Source organism: Xyrauchen texanus, chromosome 17 (assembly GCF_025860055.1).
Source record: "Xyrauchen texanus isolate HMW12.3.18 chromosome 17, RBS_HiC_50CHRs, whole genome shotgun sequence".
NCBI lineage: Eukaryota > Metazoa > Chordata > Actinopteri > Cypriniformes > Catostomidae > Xyrauchen > Xyrauchen texanus.
In genome coordinates, this window is record NC_068292.1 from 31008890 (window position 1) to 31028956 (window position 20067).

At 36.1% G+C, this 20067-nt stretch overlaps 1 protein-coding gene across 1 annotated transcript in view; it reads right to left on the minus strand.

The window, feature by feature from the left end:
• Nucleotides 1-20067, minus strand: part of LOC127657959 (clathrin coat assembly protein AP180-like) — a 53829-nt gene that overhangs the window by 10758 nt on the left and 23004 nt on the right. Inside the window, exons 9-22 of the mRNA XM_052146996.1 lie at nucleotides 16035-16096; nucleotides 15668-15673; nucleotides 15012-15024; nucleotides 14381-14517; nucleotides 14195-14277; nucleotides 13378-13392; nucleotides 11961-12149; nucleotides 9923-10003; nucleotides 7538-7756; nucleotides 5874-5954; nucleotides 5595-5663; nucleotides 4323-4421; nucleotides 3576-3647; nucleotides 2294-2476 (exon numbers count right to left, since the gene is read on the minus strand). Of these exons, the coding sequence (XP_052002956.1) occupies nucleotides 2294-2476; nucleotides 3576-3647; nucleotides 4323-4421; nucleotides 5595-5663; nucleotides 5874-5954; nucleotides 7538-7756; nucleotides 9923-10003; nucleotides 11961-12149; nucleotides 13378-13392; nucleotides 14195-14277; nucleotides 14381-14517; nucleotides 15012-15024; nucleotides 15668-15673; nucleotides 16035-16096 (1309 nt within the window). The remainder of the gene's footprint in view (nucleotides 1-2293; nucleotides 2477-3575; nucleotides 3648-4322; nucleotides 4422-5594; nucleotides 5664-5873; nucleotides 5955-7537; nucleotides 7757-9922; nucleotides 10004-11960; nucleotides 12150-13377; nucleotides 13393-14194; nucleotides 14278-14380; nucleotides 14518-15011; nucleotides 15025-15667; nucleotides 15674-16034; nucleotides 16097-20067) is intronic.

A 20067-nucleotide genomic window follows, 5' to 3' on the forward strand; every position in this document is an offset into this window, starting at 1 on the left:
TTGGAGTGGCCATCACAAAGCCCAGACCTCAATCTGATAGAAAATTTGAGGGCAGAACTGAAAAAGCATGCGAGAAGGAGGCCTGCAAACCTGGCTCACTTACACCAGTTCTGTCTGGAGGAATGGGCCAAAATTATTGTGCAACTTATTGTGGAAGATTACCCAAAACGTTTGACCCAAGTTAAACAAAAGGCAATGCTACCAAATACTAACAAAGTGTTTGTAAACTTCTTACCCACTGGGAATGTGATGAAAGAAATGCTGAAATAAATAATTCTCTCTACTATTATCCTGATATTTCACATTCTTAAAATAGTGATCCTAACTGACCTAGAACAGGCAATGTTTTCTATGATTAAATGTCAGGACTTCTGAAAAACTGAGTTTAAATGTATTTGGCTAAGGTGTATATAAACTATGTAAAGACTTCAAATTTACATACATACATATATATATATATATATATATATATATATATATATATATATATATATATATATATATATATATATATAGTAGTAGTAGTGCTCTGAAAAGAGAGTGGTCATACTATAAATGTATGAAGGACCCCACATGCACCCGGTCTCTAAAATTAATATATATACATTTATATACATTACATACATAAAATGTGTACGAAATATATTTTTTTCATTAAAAGGATGTTGTAATTATAGTCCCACATGAACTTACAAAATGTATCAGGGTAAGTTTCTTGCTGGCATGGTGCACAGTACACTAAGAACCATGGTGTTAAACATGTATTAAATAATAGGTGTCATTAATGTTCCTTTCATTAGGCTACTATGAAAATTGTTAATACTTTGGAAGTACTCTAATTCATAAACTAATAGCCTACATAATATGCAATAAACTATTAAGCATTGCATTGCTATATGAATGTAGTAATGAACACATTATCTTGTATTACTATATATAGCCTACATAAGAATTAATGGTAATTTTCTTTATTTGTGTACTATGTCTTTTTCTATCTATAGTGACATTTTTTTTCCTACTTAGATTTATAAATTGAAATGAAAAAATAAATGTATAATTATGGGACACAGTTGTCCAGCATCAGCAAAGAGCATAAAAATCTAGCACGACTTCAATACATGCAGTTATTTCACAAAGTTTAATTGCATAATTTAAATATATATATGTATTTATGTTTACCTGGTTACTCCAGGAATGCTCTTGCATTAGACGCTGGAAATGTCCCGCCTCTTACTCAACGGTGCTGCGGCATCGTGTTAGTACATTGAAAAAATTCTGGGTCAAAAGCATACTCGTTGTTCTGGTGGCCATACGTATTGTCACTTATTTTAGGTGGGCATACGCAAAATCCTAAGAAAGATAGGTGGGCATACGGCATATGACTGTGTGTGCCCTAGATTACACTACTGGTTTGTTCCAAAACAAACTTCTAATTCCTAATTTCTAAAGTTCAACAGCAAAGACCACATGGAGGTAAGAACTAATTAATATTTAATACTTTTAAAAACAATCATTTAAAAAAAATAATAAATAAATAAAAAATACTTCAGCCAATACCAACAAATACTGAGGCAGGCAAATTATTTGAATGTACTAATGCACAAGATCACTAATGTGTGCAAGCAGGACAGAGAGCAAAGAGGGCAGAGGGCAAAGGATGTGCAGTGAAGAAGTAAACATCCACACTTCCCAAACCCTGTGGCGTAATTGGGTAAAATAATACATGCTGCAAAGCCCTGCCTTAAATTCACTCGCCAACTCACCATTTGCACAGCGGGAGCAAGCAATGAGTCAGAGCAGTGTGCAAGGAGAGAGATATCAGAAGGGAAGCACAGAGATAGAGAAAGACCACGAAAGACAGGACAGAAGAACAGAACAGGTGATGAAGTTGAGAAAAAAGCCAAATAAACATTACAGTATGAGATCAAGAGTAATGCTGTCACAGCAGAAATTCAGAGCAAGGATGTACAGAACACAAAATGAACAGAAAAAAAAGAGGACAGGGAGAATGCATTTTATAAGATGCCTTCAGTAATGCCACATCCTCTTTGTATTATATAAGGAGATAAGCAAATACAGAAGAGCTCATGCAGAAGAAGAATAGTGTGCTGAGAATCAGGCAAGCTTGAAAGATGCCACGCTGTCTTCAACACTGGACATTAGCATTAGTCACTTCCTCAGAAAAAACTAAAAACAGTTTTCATGTTTAACATTTGACAGTACAGTATAACACGTTTGGGCAATGTAATGTACATCATTTCATATAAAAAACCCAAAGGAATCCTCATCTCACCTGAAGCATCAAAGCCACCAGAGGGTGCCACAGTGGCAGGGGCACTGTCTGATGCTGCTGGCGTTGCAGATACCGGTATGGAGACAAAGGCATCAAAATCTGAATCCAGCAGGTCAGCAGGTGCTGAAGCTGGCACTGGTGCTGGGGTTGGTGTAACCATGGGGGCAACTGGTGAAATCAACCCTGCAAACATGAAGATATGAAGAACAATCTACATACACCATCATGACACTCTAGCAATTTAATTTAATTTAATTTAATTTAATAAAAAAATGTGTCCGCGGACCGCGGTCCCTGACGCTTTCAGTCAGTCAATAATTTTGTGCATTCTCATAGTGTTGTAGCTGAAGTGGATTAGTGAGGCTTGATGTCATTTTCAGATTCATAATATTTGTCAGTTGAGGGTGCTATTGTTCTACTGTTGTATTTGATATCCATGGGAACGCAATACTGCTCTACTCGGTTTGGGTCTCAATGTTATTTTTGGAGGGCGGGGTTTTGGAAAGATGGGAAAGTCTTGTGAACATTCCAGAAGGTTAAAATTGCTTACAGCACCATTAATGTCATGTAAGCAATATATGACATGTATACATGATATAACCATTGGACAAATTAACATATCTTTTAAGGTGCGTCCCAAACCGCACACTTCTACACTATTCTACGGCCATTTTATAGTGTAAGTAGTGCGAGTAGTATGTTAACACTGAAAATGCAACAAAAAGAAGTGTACTAAGAGTACCCGGATAATACAATTCTTCAACCTTCAAAACGGAGTGTGGAAGGCACTCAGTACTCGCAGCTTGCCATACATAGTGGAAGGGGTGGAATTACCTGGCAGTTGTAAAAAATGGAGAATGTGGCCACTAGCAAAACTTCAGTGAAGTTTACGAACTAACAATGAACAATACTTTTATAGCATTTATAAATCCTGGTTCATGTGTCTATATACTGTATACTAATACAATTTTTACATTACTAATTTTAAATGTTTTATGTTAACATTAATTATTAGATCACGAACTAGCATGAACAAACAAATAACAATACTATTTTAAGAAATTAACATTAACCAAGATTAATGCTGCTAAAAAATAAAAAATTATTGTTCATTGTTAGTTCGTGATACCTAGTGCATGTGTTAATGCTAACATATACAACCTTGTTAAAAGTGTTGCCATTTTATTTATTTTTGTATTATTTTGTTTACATATTTTTAAACTTTCTTTTTCCTGATCAGTACAAAATTAGAGTTTTCCTAATCAGGATTTATAACACATACCCCCAAGCAGGTCACACAATGGTGCTACAGGAGCAGTGGACAGGGTATCCCCAGTGGTGTCCCCAAATGTGTCTGCCCCAGACAGAAACAGCCGTCCCATAGTGCAGCATGGAGGAGGAGAAGAATTAGTTAAGCCTTAAAGCTGCACACACAGAGAGAGGGGCAGATGGAGAGATGATACACCAGGCAACAGACTCCCACTCAAACAAACACACACACACTGATTCAAACCATAATAATCACTGACAAATAGACATGCAAATACACATACTGTGTGTACTCCCACACACACAGTCATGTACACAACACCACAGCATGCAAATACACCAAAGTCAAAAAGTTCCTGTACATCTAAGAAGTATCTGTCTTTACAACTTAATCATCAGCTCATTTAACAGTTAAAAAATTAATGAACAGACACCAGCAATGGTTCAAGTTCAAGGAACTATGCTCTATAACTAAAAGGCTGTCAAGTAGTTGAATTATGGAGTCACTGGGCATTATGAATCTTAGCTGTTGCATACTTACCAATTAACATTCTTAAACTTAAATGTCTATACCAAGACATTAAATTGGAAAAAGCTAATTTTCAAATGTTATAAAAAAACTTTATTTCATCTCAAGCAAAAAGCAAGCCCTTTTGCAAATCATAGTTCATCATATTGGACTGGATTAAGCATTCTGCATGAAAACATCATCTGGTCTTCTGGATGGGTGCTTTTGTATGAGGGAGTGTATGGGACACACCAAGAAGATCTAGCACAAGTCCAGGCTCAGGTTTAGGAGGGGAGACAGGAGCAGCGGTTGTAGTAGCCACTGGAGCAATAGCTGGAGCAACAAATGCATCTGAGAAAGAGGAAGAGAGAGATTTTGACACCATTGTCTTGCCATATCTAAATATAATGTGCCTAATACTAGTAGTTTGGTAAGCAACTGTAAAGTACAGTAGAAGTAGCAGTGCAGTGGATAAAAATAAAAATTAAATAAAATCATCACCATCAGTAAGGCTCAGTTAGATCTTCACTGACATAAAACCAAAGATGTGTACAAAGACTAACTATCATTTAAAATGATCATTAATATTGTAATATCCCTGATGTACAAACTAAAAATATAAAGTTGGCAGTTAAGACATTTATTCATTAACAACAACAAAACCAGGTCATAGGAGCCATAAAATACAATATATATATATATATATATATATATATATATATATATATATATATATATATATATATATATATATATATATATATATATTTAAATATACAGAATTGTTTTCTAAGTATTTACATTGTAAACATTACTGTCTCTTTAAGAATACTGGCAGTTCAACATTCTGTTTTGGTTGAATGCATATTGTCAAGAGTGGAGTTGCACAGCTTCTTTACTAGAATTAAATGTTTCTTTTGTAGTTTTTTCGATCAACAACTAACTGTAAAGAACAGAAAGCACATTATCAGTGACAAATGGATTGTGTGGATCTCGACTTTGGACACACATTACACGGAAAGATCAAATCAAACTTTTACTCTCAACACGCAGCGAAAGGATCTCTGTGCTTAACTTTGCATATTAAAATATTGAACTTGGGATTTTAAGAATAGATATCGAGATCGTTCAAAGGAAGAGCGCAATTATTTAAACAACCTCAAATTTGACCCAGTCCAAATCCCTATTATTTCAATTTATTTGTATCCCTTGCCACAGTTGCCTTCGGCCTGCTCACTGGGTTTTTTAATACAATTATTATTTAATTACTTATTTTTAAACACATTTAAAAATCGTATTTTATCAAACTACACAATGATGACTCAAAGACATTATAGATATTGCAGTTTCATTTTCTGTTAATGCATGATTTTCTGTAAAGCTGCTTTGAAACGATGTGTGTTGTGAAAGGCGCTATACAAATAAAAATGACTTGACTTGAGAATCAAAATTACTATAAGCACATTTCAGAAAACAAATCTTGACAGAAAGACTTAGAAAATAAAGCATGGATCCGACACTCACCAGACAAGAGGTCACCAGTCACACTGGCCTCTGGAAAAGGTGAGGGTCCACAAGAGACAGCAGGAAGATCTTCATGACCATTTCAAAGAAGGAAAAGGAAGATAAATGAATAAATATGTTGTATAAGCACAGAGAGGACACAGAGTCTTTTGAGGGCACAGACATGCACAAGTCCACGTTCCACTATGAGGACAAACCAAGACGAAGTGGGGCAAAAAAACAGATGAAAACTAGAAGAGACGAGACGTTCAACAGAACTACGGGAATCAACTCCTGTACCTGCACCAAAAAGGTCTACGCTAGGAGTGGTTGCTTTGGGCTCTGTGGAGGAGCTTTGCTCAGGCATAGAATCAAACATATCTACAAATAAGGACATACATATGCATTATGGATCCAGTCAGTTACATAGGGGTGGTTATTATTTAGCAGAGAAAACGTTTGTTTTGTGTACTACTTTTCATTATCACTTTGAGGAGGAGAGAAATCAACATGAAAGTTGTACAAATACTTAACTAAGAGCAGTAATCAAGAACGCAACACTTCAAAGATACAGTAGCATTCAGATCCTGGTCAAAAAAGCTAGAGAATGATTGTAGGACATGGTCACTGCAAATCCTGGATTTGACAATATTAAAGGTTCAATGTGAATCAGGAGCATTGACCACCCATCTTAATCTATCACAATTTAAAACACATACCAATTTGAATATATATATATATATATACATATTATGTTGTTGTTTTTTTGTAGAGGTAATATAGTATTATTACCAGTATTGAGTAAATTACTCAAATACATTAATCCACAACAGTTTACTTATTACAGCCCTAAAATTGGGATCAGATTACCACAATCATTACTTTGTGGTGAAAGGTATCACATTACTAATTTACATACATTTTATGTTACTTTCTAAAACCCCTACAAACACTTTTCACAGAAATGTTGTTGTGTTTCTGATCAACAAGTTTAAAGTAATGTCATAAACTCAATGCATTTCTCCCTTACAATGACTCATTAGTGGGCGTGTGCCCTTCAGATTTCATAGAAACACAGATATACACTACCGGTCAAAAGTTTTAAAACACTCATTCTTCTTTTTTTCACATTTTAGAATAATAGTAAAGTCATCAAAATTATGGAATAACATAAATGGAACTATGGGAATTATGTTGTGACTAACCAAAATCCAAAATAATTCAAAACTGTGTTATTTTAGTATCTTCAAAGTAGTCACCATTTGTTTAGATTTTGCAGAAATGTACTCTTGACATTTTCTCAACCAACTTCTTGAGGCATCACCCTGAGATGCTTTTTAAACTGTATTGAAGGAGTTCCCATCTATGTCGGGCACTTATTGGCTGCTTTTCTCTATTATTTGATCCAAGTCATCAATTTCAAAAACTTTTTTTTAATTACATTTTAGTTTTGTAATGAAATACAATTAATATGTTGGCACAATTATATTTTTTTCTACAAAAAATGTTCAAACAATTAAGCATATGCCTTCAGATCAAAAGATTTTTAATATCATGAGAAACATTTAAGACAAGCGTTTCAAAACTTTTGACCGGTAGTGTACATACAAACATAACTGACTTATTAATTCATGTTTTAAATGAATTCTATATAAATATTACTGTTTTAGAGATGTGTTACCACTGTAATATAATTGTAACATAATTCATTTGTAATCACGCTATACCCGACACTATTCATGACATATACAAGTTCCTTTACTTTGATAAGGTGGTTAAGTTCAAGATTCATAATGATCCAAAAACCAGATTGTTAAAAAACATAAAATATAAATATAAATGAGAGGAATATAAAAAAAATGCAAATCTTAACAAGAATGTTAGGTAACGAGCTTAGCAAGTTATTACTGTCATAATACAGAGAAAAGCAAGACAGAGACAGAATTACAGCATAGATATATTACCACTAAACAGGTCTAGTGTTGGTGGGGCCACAGGCTCAATTGTAGAGGATGTGGTAGTGGTGGAGGGAGGAGAGGGTGCAGCAGGAGCTGCTGTTGGTGAGATGCTCGGCTCAGCGCTGGTAGGGGACGCTGCAGCAGAGACACTCTCTACCGGCTTCATAGCAAAGAGGTCCAGCTCTGGAGCAATGCTCGAACTCCCCTCTGATGGGGCCCAGGGGTCTTTATTAAGGAGGGGTAGGGGTGAGAATGGAATGGGGAAGGTTTGTTAAATAACAAACACTGGACACCAAAAAAGAAACACACTGAAAGATCACAACTTCAGCAGTGCTGAAGTCTGGGAGAGAGAAGAGATGGATTTGACCTTGAAAAGTACATTTTTAAGGCACCATTAACCTTAGTACTGCAGCCACCAGACTGATTAAAAAGCAGTTCAATATTCTCCAACTCAGTGAAACTAAATAAATATCCTACAGAACACAATTATGCCTCTTTCTGTTTGGTAGGCAAAAACTATTCATAAGGTACAAGAATACAATTTATGGTTATAGACAAAAGTCAGAGACAGCATATTTAATTTGAAGCTAATGGAAACAAGACTGTTTTCTGATGTATAATTGGTCATTGATCATTCAGTCAACCAAACACTGAAAATACAGAATTTTTTGCCCACTTAGATTTCTGGAGAAATACATTTTCAATGTTTCGTCACACCCAAGTACACAAAGGTATGACTTTAAACAGACTGCATTTCCATCCCTCAAATGTCAAATTAAACATGCCGACTACTACTAGACTAAACAAGACTAAAACTGGATGTAGTTTAAAAGAAGATTAAATATAGTTGTAGCCAATAATTCACCGATTAAAGGCAAAAGTGTGAGATTTGTAAGAATCTAGCAGTAATGTTCTGCTAAAAGCACATAAAATAAGGTAAGGGTAACTCTGTTAATGTTCTATGACATGGTATCTACACAAGTTCAAATAAGCATTATGTACAGTCAATACAACCACTAAGCTTCTGTTGTTATAGGACAGCTCTTTATAAATCATATTTTCAAACCTCATGAAAAAAAAAGTTTAGGTTGTTAGAAAGGATCTCTGATACTGCAAATATAAGTTGGCAGGGAATTAAAATAAAGGGGTAATTCTACTGTGTTCAGCTGAATGATTAGGAAGGTTAACAAAGCAGAAAGAAAAGGCCCAGGAAAAAAATATTAACTGTGGTCACACAGAATAATGTAGTATATGTGCTGGGACAGCACACCTCTCGGGCAGGTCATGGACAGAATGATTATTACAGAAGCACTTCTGTATGTGTGGGCAAAAGCAGGGTGTAAATTGATAGTTCACCCCAAAAATGACATTTCTGTCATAATTTACAAACCCTCATGTTGTACCTAACCCATATGAGTTTCTTTCTTCTGTACAACACAATAGGAGATTTTAGGCATTCGGTCTCAACCACCTTTCAACCTCATTGCATCTCTTTTCAATACAGTTTTCCACAGAAGAAAGAAAATCACACAGTTAGGCACATGAGGGTGAGTAAGTGATGACACAATGTTCTTTTGTTGGGTGAATTCTTCCTTTAAAGGGACAGTTCACCCAAAATTTAAAATCCCTCATGCCATCCCAGATGCATATGACTTTCTTTCTTCTGCAGAACATAATTTTTAGGAGAATATTTCAGCTCTGTAGATCCATGCAATGCAAGTTAATGGTGACCATAACTCAGAAGGTCCAAAATGCACAAAGTAAATGCTTAGAAGTAATCCATAAGATTCCAGTGGTTTAATCATTATCTTCTGAATAAATAAGAAAGGTGTGGGTGAAAAACTGATCAATACTTAAGTAATTTCTTACTGTAAATCTACACTTTCACTTTCAGCCACCTACTGGTTGGGGCTGGTCAAAGGTGGATATTAATAGTAAAAAATAACTTAAATAGTGATCTGTTTCCTAACCTTGACCTATCATATCAATTCTGAAGACACAAATTTAACAACTGGAGTCTTATGGATTTTTTATATGCAGCCTTTATGTCCTTTATGGACCTTTTGAATTCTGGTCACCATTCACTTGTATTTTATGTAAATACAGAGCTGAGATGTCCTTCTAAAAAAACTTTGTTTGTATTCTGCAGAAGAAATAAAGTCATAGACATCTGAGATGGCATGAGGGTGAGTAAATGATGAAAACAAATATATTTTAGGGTTAAAAATCCCTTTAATAACTGAAGCAATGCAAAGAAAATCTTTGCGTGCACACACACTATAGCTTGTGTATGGGCCCCTTAAAACACACACAGACACACACACACACACACACACACACACACATAAAGAGCATGGTGCTAAAAGATCTTGTGTATGGATAAACACCCACCAGATCCGGCACATGCATCGGCAGCAGCTGCTGGGGCCATACCATCGCTCAGACCATCGCCTGGGAAGGGGGCAAATGCGTCTGGGCCAAACCAGACAAACAAAACCCAATAAAGAAAAATAAATGAGGATGAAGAGGCAATAGAGAGAGATTTTAATGTCAGTGATTATAGTGAGCAAAAACACTCTATACAGCCAAAATGGCGATAAATAGACCAGTCTAGGTTGTATACAGTGTAATTCAGTGTGTCTATGCACACACTGAGGGAAATGAATAAGGCTGCATCCTGTCAATGCCATCAGGACCTTCAATTGAGTAGAAGAAACAAAGTGTTTGGCTTTGACAGCATGGCTTCTGTTTAGCTGAAGCTGAGGTAGAGATAAACGTTGTGGCGTTTGGTATTTCAAACCCCTTGCATGACTCCATCATAAAGCCAGGTAAGAATTATATAATTTACTAGCTGAGAGAAAAATGGCTTGGAGTTGTTTAACTGCACGTTGATTTAAATGGAGAAAATTAAATCAGCTGACTTAAGAGCTTTGCGAGAAACAAAGTGTACTGTATGCAAATATTCTCCTTGAAAATAATGAGAACTACAGATTTGGGAGGGTCAGTGAGCACGTTTACATGCATGTTCTTACACATATGATTGATAAGCCAATAATGTGTAAGTTTATGTAAACATAGGCATTCGTTTATCGGGGTAAGGTCATCAAAACAGTTTAAGCAATCAGCAGCACACATAGATTTTTGCCCATTAACCCAATTTCACTCTGCATTCAAACACCTTAACCGTTGTTATCCAATGTATGCATTAAGTTGTGCGCATGTCTGTTAACGTCAAAAGCAAAGAATTAACAAATTATTTCAGGTCTCATACTGTGTAAAGTATTGTCTTGCTTGTCAGACTTCCTGAATATGCTGATTTTTGGTATTGGTTTAAACATGCTCAATTATTTGTTACTTTGATCACAAGTAAACCAATTTTTATATTTTAATTTAATATTCATTGTTTGATTGATTGGGTCTGGAAACTTAAAATAATAATAATTAAAAACACATTTCCGCTGGCAAATATTGAGTTACACTTCAGCTGGCCTTGCTATGAAAAGTTTCTACTGCATTAAATTTGAGCCATCCAAGGTGATCTGGTGCTTCATACTTGGTCCTGGCCACGTATAATTTGATGCAATTGATCATATAAAGTATCAGACAAAAAATCTCAAATGCAGTGCAGGGCAATATGAGGAAATTTTGGTTATTTAGATACAAATGTGCCAGTAAAGAATTAGTTATTAGTTATTGAAACACTGGGTCTGTTCCAAAACCTAGTGAGCGTCCTACAGAGGTTGCATTTTAAGACATCATAGGCATGCTCCCGACATGAAGTCCGTTCCAAAAGGTAGGTAATTATGCTGCCTCTTAAGATATTTCGTTTTGGCCAAATTGTAAGGTAGCATTGAATGTATCCTTCATACATAAAGGCGATCCCAGAATGCACCATGATGAAGTCGGCAGAACAATAAATTAACGATGGCGGATGAAGTGAGTGAAATTTAGACTATAAATATACTTATAATCAATTTAATACTGAAAATTATCGATAAATAACAGTTTAATATGATACAAAACCAGCTACTTTACCCAAAATATGTGTGCTATGCATATTTATGCTGAGTAATTTCTCTTTCGTCACCTGTAATGAAATCAGATGCACGGAGCTGCTGCTCTTATGAGGAATCATTTCAGTAAAGATGCTGCCATGGAAGAAAGCTGCCTATGAAGGCAGGAGTCAGAGAGTCAGCTCACTACATTATGGAACAGACCCATTCTTTATACAGTATTTTGAACTAATCAGTAACTTATTTTACAACAGTAACACAACTACAACCTATATAACATTAAATAGTACCAGTCCATGTATCCAAACCAACCAAGTACCAAGCAGTGATTCACAAAGAAGCAACGCTAGTGGCACTAAGCATGAATCCACACCCATTCTTCACTTATGGTTGAACCTGAAGACTACCTAACTGACCTCCAAACAGGTCCATGTCTGAGACAGTGGAAGAAGGGGCAGGCACTGGCAGCGAGGTAGTGGCTGGGGCAGCGTTGGCATCAGCTGCTGGTTCGGTAGCTGCGGCAGCAGAGGCTGGGGGAACTGCAGAAGCAGAGTCAGCCTCAGAGAGGGGTGCTTCAGAGCTAGTGGCAGGAGCAGCTAGAGAGTCTGGAACCCCGCCACAGCAAAACCAAAGCATTCAGACAAAAAAAAAAAAAAAAAAAGGAGAGGAGAGGAGAGGAGCGGAGAAGGAGGAGAGAAAGCAAAGAGAGGCAAGTATGTAGATAGGATGAAAGATGGCTCAGAGAATATCTTTTGTGGAGAGACTTTGCATAATGACATCATAAAGCTACAGCAGAATAAAGAGAAAGGAATGAAGATTTAAATAAAGCAACATTTGTTCAGAGAGTTCCTTGTAAGTTAGTGGTTCTCAAACTTTTGTAGATGGTGGACAACTTTAACAGTAAAACAAAAATTGTGGACCACCAAACACCCCAAATCTCGTCCTGGAGTCTCATGTAACATCTTTTTCGCTGATCCTGTCTTGAGCCACCGATCCATATTTTTCTAGACTGCTTTACTTTTCTAATACATTTGAAATTAACTAGACTAGTTGTAACTAATAAACTTTAATGAGCCTCATGTACATTCAGTACATTTACTTGTGCTTCTTCACACTACAGTGGGTTTTTGTATAGTCAAGCCACGGTCTTCATCAGTTTGTCCATAAATACATAACACAATGCATAATCAAATATTTCAAGGAAGCTGTCAGCTGAGGAAGAGTTGAATACACGTTGCATCTCTGCCTTTCGTGGCATGTGTACAACGTCAAACCAATAAATGTGTATACATGCTGGATGAAACCAAGCTACAACCGCATTATCAAGGTCTGTTAGTCCGTCTTCACAAAAATCGGACTGGCAGATCTTCAGTTGTACTGAAGTGTTTACATGACATTTCAAAAAGAATTAGTCCAACTAAAATCAAACTTTTAAAGTGCATGTAAACACACTGACTAACACATAACTGTGAGGTACACTATTGAAGACAAAAGAACTTTACTATCATAAGATGCTAAAATAATGTCATTATTGTTTTACAATCAATTAATACCTTGTTATGGGTTAATAATTGGTTGATTAATTCAATGTTGGTACTTTTTTATCAATTATACTAATTTATTTTTTGTCGATTTGTATTAATCAACCAGTTAGCTTGTGGGTTACTTGGAATCGTTTACAGGCCTCTAGTAGTCCACGGACCACAGTTTGAGAACCACTGTTGTAAGGGCTTAGAACCTAGGTCAGCACTTTTAAACTATGACATATGATACATTTGTGTCTGAATGGACCACTCTCAAGAATGTGATACCTAAAAAAACATCTCTACTCACCCTCACCAAGTAGATCTGAAGCCAAGGCAGAGAAATAGCCAGGAACAAAGATGAAGGGAGAGGAATGAGAAGTAGAATGAGAGAGTGTGTTAGTTAAAAACCATGGATGAACAGATCCCAATTGGCTCATTTGTATTTTTAAAGAAACTGTAGCTTACAAATGGGGCTTGAAAAGTTTAAGCAGAAAAAGAGACAGAAGGGACATTTCCCATTAGTCTGTCACTATAACTCATTAGATTTCTCACTAAATTTTCTTCTAACTGGCCTAATTTGGGTAAGAAAATGGCCCTAGCAGTGTAGCACAATTAACTATCTAGTATATAGTGGCAAAATGAATTATTAATACAAAGATTTCCCTGCCGCAATAAACACAGCATTAAATGCATAGTTCACATAAAAATTTAAATTCTGTCATCATTTACTCACTCTTATGTCATTTTAGCAGGATGTTCAGGCTCTTCTAATGAAAGTGAATGGTGACCCCAACTGTCAAGCAATTTAGAAAGCATGATTTTTAATGAATGATGACTTAAAGTTGGGTCTGGTTCTCACACAAATCTATGGTGGATTCCTTTTATGGTGCTTTTGTGTCCTTTTTGGAGCTTGACAGCCCTTGGTCCCCATTCACATTCATTTTTAGGAAAATAACAGTTTGCACATTATGCTAAATATCTCCTTTTGTGTTTCACTGAAGAAAATAAAGACCTGAAATGTGACCAGTTGACCTAAAAGATGATCAATTGCACAGTACTATTCAGCACACTGGTGAGGAGGGCTTGCCAATAACAACAGAAAAAAAGAATTATCACCAGCTTACCTCCCCATGATGCTGTGGGAGCCGCTGAAGCACCTGCACTTGGCGCCAACAGATCGAAATCCACAAGATTACTGAAGCCACTACTGCAGAGAGAGAAAGTGACAAGAGAGTGATGCATCTACAATAAGGACAAGTAATCAAGAATGGCTCTGTCTTCATACATATAACAAGATATTTGTAACTCACTTGGTGGTGGTTGTAGTCGGTGCAGCTTTTGCAGGCTCAGCTGCGGTGGTCTCAGTAACTGTAGCTGCTTCAGCGGTGGGTTCTGCTATTTTTGCAGGTGTACCACCAGGTGTTCCGTTATTTGTTGGAGATCCCTTCTATATATGTCATATTGGATTTACCATTGATTTGATGTAATACAAAGTAACATGAATGATAAATATGATAAAATCCCATAGTTAATGGTCCACTCAGTCATTTTTCTGTTTATATTTGCTGACAACTAGCATTTTAGAAGCAGTATAATGCAAAGACAAATATTTTTTAGTTACCGACGTGACTGTAGAAATGCACCAGTCTCAGTCAGCCATGATAAATGTATTACACAAGTGAAAGCATCTAGTAACAAGGGATTATCGAGATAAAGTAAGTAAAATTCGGCTTGTCAAGTGATCTCAACCTAGTGCCGCTCAGATTTTTCTCTATGGCTGATATACTGTACATAGATGAGTTTTCATCTCATATGAGCGCACATCATTTTAAATAAAAATTTTCCATACAACTGTTTATTTCTTTGTTTAAAATGTAAACAAAATTAAAAAAAAAGAGTGCCCCTTTAACTAATAATACAAATAAATTTCACATTGCTCACCTTAGTCGGTGACCTAGAGAGAGAAAATGTAATATATGAGAATAGCTTTTGAAATAACTTTGATAAAACATCATGCTCAAAAGTGATGATGGAAAACATAATGGAATCCTTAATTCATGACATGAGGAATTCATTTTAAACAGCATGCAGGTGGACAAGGCATTATGCACCAGTAAAAAATAAAATAAAATAAAATAAAATTGTATTGGCTCAAAAAATAATTAACTTGTTTTACCAGGCATACAGAATAATCTAAATTATCCAGTACCAAAATATACAGCATCTCTTTCAAATCAATATAAAATACAGTATTAACAATGTGCATTGGGGATATTGGGAATACACATGTATCATGACACTATCAGGAACAAAATACATAAAATTCACATTGACCAATTGACCAAGTCTGTTTAAGTTATGTAAGCATGCTAAGTTAATTCTGTTTCAGCATTTACAATGTGAATTTAACATTCATGTTCATTCTATAGACAGTGGGAACTTCAGCATTTTTAAATGTAACATTAAAACTGAAATTCAACCTTCTTTTCCATAGAATTGTGAACCCCACAATGACAAAAACACAACCATTACAGTATGTAAATATAATCCTGTTTGACATAAAAATTAATTCTGGCATACAATACAGAAATACTTACTCATCACTGTTAACACAAAGCAAAGAATGGACAATTTTATTTTTGTATAGTTTATTTTTTATTCTTATCAGAAGAAAATATTTACTTATGAACACAGAGCAAAGAGACTTCAATTAAAGGGATAGTTTGTCTGTCATCATTTAATCACCCTCATGTAGTTCCTAACCTGCATGACTTTCTTTCATTGAACACAAAAGTACAATGAAAGTGAATGAAGACTGAGACTGAGTCTTTCTGCCTAATACCTCATTATATATTCCACAGAAGAAGGAAAGTCATACAGATTTGGAAAAGACATAAGGGTTAGTAAATAATGGTAGAATAAAAATGTTGGGGTAAACTAATCCTTTAATGTAGTCTAACTTACACTTTTCTCCCCTCTAGCGTGTTGAGATGTGTCTCCAGAGATTCCAGCAGACTCTCAGGGGCCTGCAAACCACAAAACAAAGTTTTGTTACAGTGGCCTACCACTAAGGACAATGTTTCAGAGCGTAAACACAAAAAGACAGTCAAGCTGCTAATACTAAATTAAGATAAAAGAAGTAGAGGGAAAACAACTATAACTGAGCTAAAAAAGACAACAAAGTTAATATGCAAGCCATTCCAAGTTAAAGGGATAGTTCACTAAAAAATAAAACTTGTTTCATCATTTACTCATGCTCAGGCCATCCCAGATGTGTATGACTGCCTTTCATCTGCTGAACATAAAATTAGATTTTTAGAAAAATATCTCTATTGGTGGCCACCTTTCACTTGCAATGTATGGACCCACAGAGCTGAAATACTCTTCTTAAATCTCCATTTGTGTTCTGCAAAAGAAAGAAAGCCATACACATCTAGGATGGAATGATGGTGAGTAAATTATGAGATCATTTTAATGTTGGGGTGAACTATACCTTTAATAGTAGGCCTATTTAAAGGAATAGTTCTCCGAAGATTAAACAGATCACAATCTGTGTCACACAAAGTTTTATATGGCTTCAATTTTCAAATTTTTTGTATAATAAAAAAAACACAGCATATGGTTTTGGAAGACACAAGGGTGAGTAAATAATAAGATAATTTTCATTCTTGGGAGACCTATTTCTTAAATTCGGGTTTACAGACATACACCAGACATGCTTAGTCATGCATTCCGGCACAGCAGAGAGATTTCAGAGCACATTATTGGCCAGACATCACACATAGACGCAGGTGGGTGTATCTCATGGGTAAAAATGGCATGCAGTTACAGCTTTATAGGCCAAACAAATCAGACAATTAAAAAAATATATAGTTATTTTTGTGGTTATTAAATAAGCCTTTATTTCCACTGTCCTATGATACAGCCACTTTCTCTGTTCCTGTGTGGTGGAATGAGTTTCCAACCTCCACCCGATCTGGTGAAACTATATCAGCATTTAAGAACCAACTGAACACACATCTCTTCCACAAGCTCATGCAGTCCATCCTAATTGCACTAACATTTTAATTATTTAATAATAATTATAAAAAAAAAACTTTTCTTGTCTGTCTCTTTCTTCTGTAATAGCTTCTATACTATTCCAGCTACATGGGAACTTTACAGTGCAATTCTGCACTGTAAACACTAATGTTGTCATTACTGTAAAAATCAAGTTGTCTTAATAAAGCGTTACATGAAATGTCAAGTTTTGGGCTCATAACTCAAATATATATGTTCCTTGAACTTATTTACTGTATTTAAAAAATATATAGACTTAAGATTTTAAATGTTAATAACTCAAACGATTGAGTACAAAATATAGGGTATGGGAAATACCCATAATCCCTTGACTTTAATTATTGAATTATGTTTCCTTGTCAAAGGGAATTTTTGTGTACATTTAAATAGTTGTTATTAAGAATTCTGTGACAAAGAGGAGGGCGGGGCCAGGCCGTGACTAGAGAGAGAGAGAGAGAGCCACATGCAGCTGACGTTTGTGTGTTGGTTTTTTCTATTTTTATGTTTTCATTTTACATTAAATATTACTTTGACTGTTCAGCCGGTTCCCACCTCCACCTTTTCCATTTTAACCCCCCTGTTACATTGGTGCTGCAACCCAGAAAGGAGGGGGGATGTGCTGTTGTGGAGTGTCACCCAAAGGAGCAGCCCCGACCGTCCACCGGGAGATGGAGGAGTCGCTACCAGATGCCTGGACGTGGAGGAATGGCCTCCATCTGTGAGGGGAGTAGGGGCTCGTTGCCGGCCGCCTGGAGTGGTGGAGCCGCTGCCAGGGTCGGAGGGGCTCGCTACCGGCCGCTAGAACACGGAGGGGCGTTCCATCCGCCAGTGATCGGAGGACTCGCTTCTCTCCACCTGGGGAGGAGTGACTGTCATCTGCCAGAAGGTGGAGGACCAGGCGACAGCATGTCTGGGAACCGGCGTGCTTTTTTTTCTCTCTCTCTCTCTCTCTCTCTCTCTCTCTCTCTCTCTCTCTCTCTCCTTTTTCCCTCCCCTTGTCTCCCTCCCAGGAGAGATGGGGAAAAGGGGCAGAAAGAGGGGGGGTTGTACATTATGCCGGGGCTTCCCGGGCCTGAGGCTAAGGAGCGAGGAGTGTGACGAGGAGGAGGGCTAATCAGCCAAGGAGAGGGATAAATTCAGCCGGATGTGACAGTTTGAGAGAGAGAGAGAGAGAGAGAGAGAGAGCCACACGCAGCTGTCGTGTGTGCATTTGTGTTTTGTGTCTAAGTTTTAATTTTACATTAAATATTACTTTGACTTTTCAGCCGGTTTCCACCTCCTCCTTTATAATTTGAACCCCCTGTTACAAATTCATAGAGGTTTTAGTTCTTTTGTAGTATTATTTATGTTGTTTTGTTGCAAGTAGTTGTTTTGTGTGATGTCACCATTATTTATCTGTCTGTGAGAACAGAAGACATATAGGTATTAACATATATGTATATAATGTATGACTGTTCGTCAAAGAAACACAGTATGATAATTCATACAATAATGGCAATGACAATGGCAGTAGTGGCAGCTAAACCAGGCCTTTATACCAGCACTCTCATACACAATTGCACTGGGATCCTAGCAGACAGATTGGTGGCTTGAGCTCTGCTTCTGAGAATTGGGGAAATGGGCTGAAGTGTTGGCCAGAGCTACTTGATATACACCAACCTGAGGCATTCTCCATCTCTCACCTCCATTTCCATTTATTTATTTCTCTCTCACTCCTTCTCTCTCGTATACACAGACTGTCACACACAAAGGTATAATGGAGATTAATTTGTATACAATTAATCCTTTAATTACATGTGCTTACAACCATTCTGACAGTGATCTTTCAACAGTGTGTGTTGCTATGTTCCTGAAAAGAGAACTCTAGCATAGCGACATGTTAGAGTGTTTATACATCGTAGAACAAAAACCTAACTGAAAACAACATTTGTGATGAAAACAATTCTTTTGATTCTGACTAAAACATGAGCATCCATTTAATGAAATAAAGGATCAGTCTGTATTGCAGTGTGTGATATGGAGGACGAAACCTGCAAAAATAATAGATACATTCACAAAACAATTAATAAATAAATAAATCCACATATTCGTGCATAAATACATATATAAATAATGAAATGTGCAATGATATATACAAATAAATAAATAAATGCACCCATCACTGCAAAAATAATGCAATATAAAACATATGTAAATGATTGGGGAAATGCAAAAATGTAAAAGGAAATGCAAAATTGAAAGTTGATTTTTAATTATATATTTCTAAATGTCTTTAATCATTCACTGATTTCTATATGTACAGTATAATTGTGCCACTATATTAATTTATTTCATTATAAAACAAAAATATAATAATAAAAAAAATGATGACTTGGACCAAATAATAGAGAAAAGCAGCCAATAAGTGCCCGACATAGATGGGAACTCCTTCAATACAGTTTAAAAAGCATCCCAGGGTGATACCTCAAGAAGTTGGTTGAGAAAATGTCAAGAGTACATTTCTGCAAATTCTAGGCAAAGGGTGACTACTTTGAAGAACACAGTTTTGATTTATTTTGGATTTTGTTTAGTCACAACATAATTTCTATAGTTCCATTTATGCTATTCCATAGTACTGATGACTTTACTATTATACTAACATGTGATGAAAAAAGGTTTTAAATAAAGAATAAGTGTTTCAAAACTTTTGACCAGTAGTGTAGTGTAGATCCATTTTTATTATTCCTTCACGCAATATGCTAATGAGAGGATGTTAATTAACATCAGTAGGCAGAATTTATGACTCCATTGCCTCATCATTGACTGCAATTGCTGCTCTCTGACACGGTTAAATTAATAACTATGTTATCTGCTGATTATACTCTTCAGAGTGGATGCATGCATAGATGATTTGGGGCAGTTAATAGCTACATTTGACATGGACCACTTGATAGTTTGA